We start from the raw sequence: 10,068 nt of genomic DNA, 5'->3' as shown, positions 1-10,068 counted from the left end.
TTAAAATGTTGTCAGGTAAACACTCTGGTTTTATAGGATGTGTAAGTACATTGTACATATACACTCTGTGTGCACTTATTGAACACCCACAAAACTATCACAAAAGTACATGTGCTTGTGGAGACATACACTTCAGAATTGCCATTTTTCATATATGTTTATATTGATTGAGAGATTACTGCATTCTACATGTTTTGTGAATGGTTTTTCTTTTCGAATGGGTGGGACCTTGGGCGGAAGAAACATCCTTGATTGATATGTCACATTATACACCTTGTATACTACAGGGTAAAGACATTTCTTCATATACAATGTAACAGGAGGATCAGGAGCATATATAATTGTATTAGATTTACCAATCACTTTGTAACACTGATTACCATATAGGTTGTTTCACAGAATTTGCAAACATGCGGGAACTTACAGAAAAGATAAGAGTTGCTGTGGCTACGAATATATTTGTGCTGACTCTGTCTATTGCTTTACATTCTTTCAGTGTCACAGTTCTTGAGTGTAGTCTAAAACTTCTCGCAAAATGCTTCATGAAAGACATGCTTTTGATAAACATATCACGTTGGAATTCTAGGGCCTATGGTGTGTATTATTATTAGTATTTGTAAGTAGCATTAGAGATGGTGCAGTAATTCAATAAAACACAAGCAAAGCAAGAACTTAAATTGACCAACAAGACATGACATCAGGTGTTCGCGAGTCTAACGATCAATCATAACCCTGGTTTATATGCAGTAAAGATACAGTCCCATTCTTAAAAGTGAATTCTAACTAGTCCGTACAGTCTTTTACACCTTTCTGGAACATTGGCTGATTTCAATCTTCATTTGATGATTCCATTTCTGCGACACGTTTTCATTCACAATTGCTATGTTGCCATACTATATTGATGGTCAACGCTTTTACACTACTGGTTTCAAAATACAATGCTCTGAAATTCTTCTCGACTACATTTTTCTATCTTTTATCTACAAGTAACGGGATGAAACATTCTTGAATAGGGAAAAATGCCCATCAATGAAAACATGAAACCCTGTTTATAAGAATAAGAGGGGACCAATACTGATGTAACTAAAACAAATATGATATTCAACAGATTGCAAAGACACGGACAAGCATGTGAATGGTTACTGAAAAATCTGAAACACACAACCAAGAAATAACACAATGTGGGAGTCTGGACAAGAAGCTTTCAATTAAGGTTAGACATTGTATACACTTGGGATTCTGTGGTTTGTGTCTTTTCAGAAGTGCTGCTGTTCCGATAAAGTTCTTGAAGAATTCCTTTTGCTCGGGATGTGAAACACGGGACCCCATAGCAATGGGAGAAACAAATACTGCACAGTTGTAAGCTGCAGCAATCTTTGATATTGCCATGGCAACTACTCAAATCCTCAAATCTGATTGGCTTCTGCCATACTGTTGCTAAGGTAGCTGAAGTCATCATCGCTTTACAGTATCCTCGCATTCATCCATCCATCCTGAAACATTTCCACTGGACAAGAAGGTGCCGCAGGACGCAACCCGGCGAACTAAACTCAAACAAATACACACACGCCCACACTCACTCGCACACATGCTGTCTCCACACAGCGTTTCCATGGCTACCAAAGCTCAATGAATTTCATGGTGGCAAAGCCGGGGTCTTTCTTCACGTCCCAGTAGTCTTCCTTGAAGGTCCATCTCTCATGCTTGTCTCCTTCTCGACTCAACCTGTGGAAGGGACCAAGGACAATAGCAGACATCCTTAGGAATGAAAAATTCATGTGACATCATTTCACAGTTCACCAGGTAGAATTCAAACACACATTTCACCCTGCTTGAGATCCAACATCATCCCAAGTCCATTCCTCTTGCCACTGGACATAGATATAACCCCTTTTTGCTGCCCCATCCCACCACGCAACATCCATTAGATCTCCATCATCTTGCCGTAACTACATGAATCTTTGAATCTATTTTCTCATCACATCTTATCCATCTTCAACAACTTGCCATATCCCATCCATTTTGATCACGTTTGATCTTAATCCTCTTGTCATAAATGTAACATCATCTCATCTTTGGTTTCCCTCCCTCAATGCACCTTACCCATCTTCAATTACGTGCCATGCCACACCCACTTTAATCACATCTGATCTTCATCATCTTATTATAAATACATCATCCTATCTTCTGGATGCCCTCCCTCAACCCATCTTAACCGATGTCAACCACTTGCAATACCCTGCCCTTTTGACCATGTTTGATTTTCATCATCTTGCCATAGATACATCATCCTATCTTTGGTTTCCCTCCCTCATCGCACCTTACCCATCTTCAACCACTTGCCACGCCCATCCCATTCAATCTCCACCATCCTGATGTACACCTCTCTCCCATCTTTAGTCCGCTTGCTAAATCACATGCAATCCCATCTTGTGCCACACCTACTTCAATTCCCCCCCTCTCCTCCCCCATGACCCACACACCCATACATCTCTCCCCATGCCCTACCCCAACCTGCCCTACCTGAAGAATCGGGGTTGGTACTCCACGCCCTGCTCCTCCCTGAGTTTCCGCCTCTCCCGCTGCAGCCCCTCCAGCCGCTGCTTCTCCAGCTCTGCCCCCTTCAAGTCCCCTTCCTCCAGTAATCTGGGGAGGAACGTGATAGAAGAGGGTTACCATGACTACTGGTCCAAACATATCTCACGACACTGCAATCCACTCAAGCTGGGTACAAGTGTAGGTCTTCATTAATATTCTGGGCATGCATCTTTGAGTTGTGTCTTTGCCGGCAGCAAGTTAATCACTCCCCTCCTTGTGGTGTCATGTCCCCTATGGATGATGACTGCAGATGATGCTGTGGTATTTCTGGCTCTAGTCCACTGGAGGATTTCTCTTTCTTTTGTTTTACAATTTTGCTCATGTTGATTTACAAGATTCAGAGAACATTTATTTATCTATTTATTTATTGACTAATTAATCAATTCATTTATTCAATCACTAATGCATGCATCCATCCATGCATCCATCCATCCATCCATCTAGTCAATCAATCAATCAATCAATCAATCAATCAATCAATCAATCAATCAATCATCACTCACTCATTCATTCATTCATTCATTCACTCATTCATTCATTCATTCATTCATTCATTCATTCATTCATTCATTCATTCATTCATTCATTCATTCATTCATTCATTCATTCATTCATTCATTCTTTGGTGTGTGTCTTCTTTGAGTCCCATTTACTCAAAGTCAGATTGACTCACTCGACTTGTATCTTATCACTAATCTGAATCAATGACTGGTTAAATGAGCATCTTTCCAAAGTTGTCTCGTTGAATTATGCATTAATTCTGAAGTACATTAGGCTTAATAATATCCAATACAGGCCTCTGCTCATGGCTAGCAGGTACATATAATTTTGTGGTAGCTATAACAGTACAGTTTCACTGTTGCTACGGAATCTTCCCTTTCATCTTCTGTCACGTTTCGTAATCACCATGTATGGACAATAATACAAAGAAAGCATACAGAGAATTCAACATGATTTCATATTTTTAGCATGATGAAAAAAACTTGACTCACCGCTTTCAAAAAACAGGGGGAATGATATGACCCTAACATATGTCAGTAGCATGAGGGAACGCTTACTTTCCATTCAAAACTGAAATTTGTGCGATTCTCTTTATATTCTCTTTGTGTCGTTTTTCATGCTTGACGTTATGACCTGTTGTAGTCTTCTCAGCCAGCCACGATGGCATCAAAACTTTACAAAAGCATATCTTTTGAACAGATTGTCCGACTTTCCTCAAACTTCAGACATGCTCTACCATAATACTACTGCATTCTCTCAATCCACAAAATAAGTTTGGGTTTCATTCTCCTGTAAACGGTTGTCTCACCTTTGGTCAGGTCTGAATCTAGAGTCTGTGGGAGGTAGCGAGTCCTGTGTGTATGGGTCAAGCTCGTTGAGCTCAATGGCGAATCGTGAGAAGCCATAGTACAGCTGGTGGTTGGCTGGCATGGATGCTGTCAGGATGGGCAAAGGGAGAGAGAAAAAAAAATACACACACTGTATGGCTGCACTAGAAAGGTCTTGCTATAAAATAATATAATATAAACAAGAACAGAAAGCTAATTACATGCATGTACACACACACACACACACACATACACACACACACACTACAAGTATATGGCTGCTCCGGAAAGGGCTTGCTATGAATAATGCAAACAGGGACAGTAACAATTTACATATACACCCACACGCACGCAAACACACACGCAAAGAACTGTGGGCCGCACTCTATGGTCGGTGTTTAAGAAGGAACTCTATGTTTACATCTTGTTCATGGATCCTGCATGTTTCAATTGAACAAATGCACATGACACATCCCCTATGGCATTGGACGTCCAACAATGAACGCACATTGACACGCGCATGGGCAAGGTACACTGTACGTCCATTTCTCACTTGCTTTAGTCCATGGATGGTTTGCACCTAAGCCATGGGCTGGACCTAAAGTACCATTTGAGAATTGAGGTACACTTATAAAGCAATTTAGTTTTTTTTTTTTTAATAATAAATAACACTTCAAACATCCAACAATCTTTGCATGCTATTTACTTTCACGGAAGTTCTGTTGAGCAAAAAATTGTAAAAGATTATCACTTCACAAAAAACATTCCTCATGTATACTGAAACATTAAAGTACGCCATCATTTACTAAGTACCTGCCCTCCAGACGCACTTGGCCGACGCCGATCTGCCACAGTAGAGGCCCTCGTTCCACTTGCCAAAGAGCTCGTGCACGACCCTCCCCTCCTGGTTGAACACAAGGCCAGTCACTTCATGTAGCCGGCTACTCCAGAAACTGGCCTGGATGATGAGGTAGTAGAACTATGTATGACTTTCTTGCACTTTGTTTCCTAATCTTTAATGGCTATTAAAGCCAGATTGTATGTCATGTTACAGGCAGATCTGCTCCAATATGAACTTGACCAAATTCATTTATTCAATCATACAAGCACATTTACTTTGATCTATCGATCCATTCACTATCAGTCAATTAATCAATGGACTGTGAAAGACTCACGGTAATAAAATTTTTGTGAACTGAAGCTGAAGGCCTTTTTTGCACCATAACACCTTGGCAAATTGAATACCGACCATGACAGTGTACAGCAGCTCAACTGGCATTCAATGCATTGTGTAGACAAAATCTTTCAGGCGCACTTCACTTCCGCAAATCTTGGCTGCTTGCAAAATTTTGCAAAAGTTTCATGACATGCAAATGTATAGTGTTAGAGTAGATGCATACATAATCCTCCAGCCTACCTTTGTGAAAGTAAGTTTGCATGAGATGTCCCCGCTTCGTATGGTGGTCTCCCCATAGTGGTCAACCCATCTCTCCCCACTCAGGATGTTGTGCACACAGCTTGTCACCTTGCTTAGCGTGTAGTGGTCGTCATACCTAGTGTAAACACATGCCAAGCAATACAGACAGAGTTTAGGGCAGGGTAAGGTGTTGAGGCACCTGGTGTTAAACACTGAATGTGACACAAGTGAAATGTTGATGCCACTGCATCTGGTGTTGAAAGACAAGTGCTACATGTCTTGCAAAAGCGCAATGGGGGATACACCTAGTGTAAGAAACTGATTGTGATACTGGCAAGGTTAGAGGCCCTACAAAGTGAAGTGGTCATTACATCTTGTGTATCAAAATCAAGTGCAGTACCTGGGCCCTGTTTCATAAAAGATGTTAGGATATCAACTCTTGCTGGAATGACAACTTCCCATAGCAACAGCCAATCAGGAAGCTGCATTCTTGTCGTTACCACGACATTTGCCATTCCAGCAAGAGTTGTTATCATATCAACTTTTTAAGAAATGGGGCCCTGGTGTTCAACACCAAGTGGTATACAGGAAGAGTTAAAGCTTCAGCATGGTGTAACAACAGAATGCAAATCAAACTCGAAAAAGAGCCTGTTACAATGATGGGTTTGAAAATAATGGGACCTTTGCTTTAAGGGTACATCAGGAAATTAAATTCATAATGCAACTTTTGTTTATTGTTTCACCTTCATGCAACAGATTATGCTTATTTTACACATAATTGCTGCATAGATGGACAAATTTTGACACTGATTTCCGCACAGAAATGACACTGCTACCGTCAGACTCACTTTGGTATGTGTATATGGATTGTGCCGGCCGGAATAACCTCCATGGACTTGCCCCAGAACTTGGTCTTGATGCGAACATCCTGAGTGTACACGAAGTTCTTGCTCTCACAGTGGCAGGCGATGATGGGCGGATGATGGGACACCTGTTGTCATAGCGATGCAGAGACATAACAACAATATGCAGCAAATGTTAAGGGTACTTTTCAACAATAAAAGTCATTAACTCTTTCTGTGTCAGGGACTTTAGACAGTAAATACCACACTACAGTTTTTTTTGTGTCAATTAATACTCAAAGCACCCAATGTATTATGACAGCAGTTCAGGAACGACCAAATATATGAGAGCAATTTGACTGGTGCTGTGGTCACTGAAATGTTGACAACTTTAGAATCAATGCAGATTTCTTTCTGAAAGAGGGCGGGAAACAACACAAGCTCAATCTTTACACAGGGGGTAATGATAATAATAATGATGATATAGAGTATTTGTAATGCCCCTTACCACTCTGTCTGAGTGATCAAAGGGGAGAAACAGATGACTATGAAATTTGTTTTTATATTGAGTTTCTCCTTTGTAGATCAAGGAAACTGTGTTTGGCCAAATATCATCAAAGTGACCATCAGGCATTACACCTCTCACACTGCAATGGGTACTGGATGAACTTGTTTTGGGGGGGTTTTGGTTTTTGGTTGTTGTTGTTGTTGTTGTTTTTTTTTTTGGGGGGGGGGTTTCTTTTAAAACAGGGGCAAGTGTGTAAACAAGTAACAAAAATACATGTAGACATGAAATGGATGTAGAATTTAAAATGTATGAAGACTAGAAACAGTCACTACATGATCAAGCACACTGTAGTATTGACTAATGAGTGGTTGCACCTGTGATTGTACTACAAAATTGATATGGCCACAACAGGAAAAAGGCTTTCAAATTGTTGGAAATTGTTTAATATTCTTTTCGACAAATTTTTCAAATAGGCCTAGAATATCTGACAGCATTCTGTAATCTACATGTATGCACCAGAAACTAAAACTTTTCATCATTCATACAGAATTATCATCAAAACACTATCACTCACGAGATGAAATAAGTGCCCCCTACTCCTGCCCCCCCCCCCCCAAAAAAAAAGAAGACGAGCTCTTGGCAACCCACCTTTTCTGCAATGAAGCGGAAACCCTTGTCATCCCGCACACACTCGTAGGTCTCCCCTAGCAGTGGGTTGAAGGGCTTCGTCCCTGCCCTGGTGAAGGTGGAGCTGTAGCTGGACACGGCAAAGGCTGCGATGAAGACTATCCTCTTAAAGGGGTCATCGACCTCAGCAGCCTTGTCCAAGAGTTCACTGTACTCTAGCTCCTCACACAGCACCTGCAAAGATACAAACACACACACATGCATCACATTTATAAGCTTAAATTTTCGCAGTGTGGAAATTTTCATGCGTTTTGCACAACCAGAAGCTAGCATGAAAATAAAAGCACATGAATATTTTTGCATGCCATATGTTCCAGTGGGAAATGTCCCAATTCCGCGGAATTAAAAACATGTGAAATTCATCTTACCCGGAGTGTGAAAAATTACTTACATGAAAATATTCACTTTTACAGTAATGATGATGACCATAATAATGATAATAATAATGATGATGATGATGATGATGATGATGATGATGATGATAATCATAATAACAATAACCATCATCATCATCATCATCATAATTAGTACATGTATAACAATAATAACAATTTTTTATACAGTGCATTTCAGACATACACACACATACACAGAGGCAGGAGGAGAGAGAGAAAAAAAAAACAGGGAGAAATGAGAGAAGGGGAGAGAGAAAGAAGAGAGAGAGAGAGGTATAAGGATATAACCCTCTTCAGAGAAATATACCTCAACTCCAGATATTACAGTAAACCTTCTGTGACATTTTATAATGTCAAGCATTCTCTTTAACCTCAAATGAAGTACTGCGTCAACTTTTAATCAAGGAGTCTGCATTCAGACAGTAAGCTCATTTATCTGCTGTAGATAAATTCTGAGAACAATGACTGAAAACAAATAAAAACTCTCTAAGTGCTGACTGCCAAGCTTATGAGAAAATTTGATTATTGCAATGTTGATAAAATCTTTATTGGCATGCAGCTTTTTAAAAACACAGGACTTGTAAGCCAAGAAGCTGATCGACTGCTTCTGACCTACATTTCTGTAGGTTTTTCTTGACTCTGTGAAACCCGAGAATGGGCAAATTGTAGCATGGTGTACGCGTTTACTTTGGTATGGTTCAGGTTTCCCTGCATCTGTGAATTTTGTCATATTGTTCAGGCTGCATAATGGCATTTAGTGTAGGCATGAATTATGCCACTTTCCATACTTGCTGTGTGACTTAATATGTGTGTGTGTGCACTGTATGTGTGTGTGTGAGTTGTGTTCGTATGTGTGAGCGTGTATTTTAGTATTTCATACAAGTGTATGTGTGTGTTATAATAATACAGGCTACTTTTGTTGTGGAGGTACAGAGAAAAATACAGCACAATTAATTGGCTTTATTCTATCAAACTTGCAGGACACACAAGACAACAGAAGCAAATGAATGTGCAATCTCAGATCAATGTGTACGTGTATGAGGTTGTGTGTGTGTGTGTGTGTGTGTGTGTGTGTGTGTGTGTGTGTGTGTTTGTGTGTGTGTTTGTGTGTGTGTGCATATGCATGCCATTTTATTGTGTATTTACGTAGTTACAACATATACTGTATATAGCCGTGCATCACAAAATTGACTTAACGTCGCAATCCTTGATCTTACGTGAGGACTCAAAAAAGGTAAAATGGGTCAACCAAGTCAATCTTCAGTTTCTTACATTTTCTGAAAGAGCAATTCTTCTACGTGTTTCTAAATCTTAGCTTGTCATTCTTTTTTCTCAGTAAACATTTTTCCAGAATGTGACTGTACTTTCTTTCCATTATCAAGATACACTTGCAAATCAACTTGCATTGAGTTATACATCATTATTCTTATCAAAGCATCGAGTCGATTTTCTTATTCTAATTAAAGCATAGAGTCCGTTTACTTCAGAATCTGCCCTGAACGAAAAATCCATGTCTGGCACCTTTTTGGTTGGTTTTGTGATGCAGGGTCACATATTGCCAGAGAGAACACTAAGAAGTCCTGCAACATTCTGCAAACTGGAAATGAAGAGAGCTGACTTCTCATCTTATCACAATCTCAAATGACTTTGAGCACCAGAAAATTCTCTGCATCAAGCAATCTCAGCAAAAGCAACTGAGGACTTATGCTTTCTGTTTTGGTTCCTCAAATACCACTGATGACGGCCCAAACAAGACGAATTGAGCTGTGCAGATTTGAACCATCGAGTTGCAATTCACTTCATATACATGCGAAACTGAAGGAGTTTGGCCAGACTCGTGTGTTCTGACTGGGTTAAATACAGTGCATTCGTGCAGGCTTACTCATTATCGCCAGCACTAAAAACTGACGGACGCTACATGTACAATGTAACTCCATAATTCTGTGCACTGTCTGTAGGCATAGTATACCGGTCAAGGCCAATTTAAGACAAAATCAAAGCAATACCTCGAGCTTCATTATAGGTGTGGCCTACATACTGTATATTGTGGATAATCAAATTTTTTGCTTTAACATCTATACATATCCACAAAATCAATACTTGTGGTTGATCAACACAGCTTGTTGGGAAGAAGTCCCACAGGCATTTAACATACATTGTACATGTATACAAAAGTGCTTATGAAGGCAGTTTGTTTGAGCACGCCTGGCAATGCTGGGTACGTAAACATTGAGTGCAGGAAAACTCTTCAGAAATGCACGGACAGAATGGTTATTACTTCTGAGTGTGCAGA

General features: G+C 40.0%; 1 protein-coding gene across 1 annotated transcript; it reads right to left on the bottom strand.

The window, feature by feature from the left end:
- LOC139726094 (oxysterol-binding protein-related protein 6-like) lies at window positions 1–9,793 on the bottom strand. The gene is made up of 8 exons (XM_071637175.1): window positions 9,782–9,793; window positions 7,342–7,554; window positions 6,192–6,334; window positions 5,344–5,479; window positions 4,740–4,884; window positions 3,908–4,034; window positions 2,524–2,646; window positions 1–1,725 (listed from the first exon to the last, which is right to left on the bottom strand). Exons 1-8 carry the CDS (start codon window positions 9,791–9,793, stop codon window positions 1,617–1,619), a joined length of 1,008 nt encoding a protein of 335 aa, XP_071493276.1. The 3' UTR covers window positions 1–1,616.
- Between the last annotated feature and the right edge of the window lie 275 nt (window positions 9,794–10,068).

Source organism: Diadema antillarum, unplaced genomic scaffold (genome assembly GCF_040938485.1).
Source record: "Diadema antillarum isolate AM-2024a unplaced genomic scaffold, OU_Dant_1.0 seq00000079_RagTag, whole genome shotgun sequence".
NCBI classification, from domain to species: domain Eukaryota; kingdom Metazoa; phylum Echinodermata; class Echinoidea; order Diadematoida; family Diadematidae; genus Diadema; species Diadema antillarum.
This window is presented reverse-complemented; position numbering and strand designations above follow the sequence as displayed.

Bases quoted from the DNA above. Each gene is read 5' to 3' on its own strand.
- LOC139726094 (XM_071637175.1), bottom strand. The intron at 5,480-6,191 runs GTGAGTCTGACG...TGTTTACACTAG, and splicing joins ATCCATATACACATACCAAA to GTATGACGACCACTACACGC. The intron at 2,647-3,907 runs GTGAGACAACCG...GTTCCTCCCCAG, and splicing joins AGATTCAGACCTGACCAAAG to ATTACTGGAGGAAGGGGACT.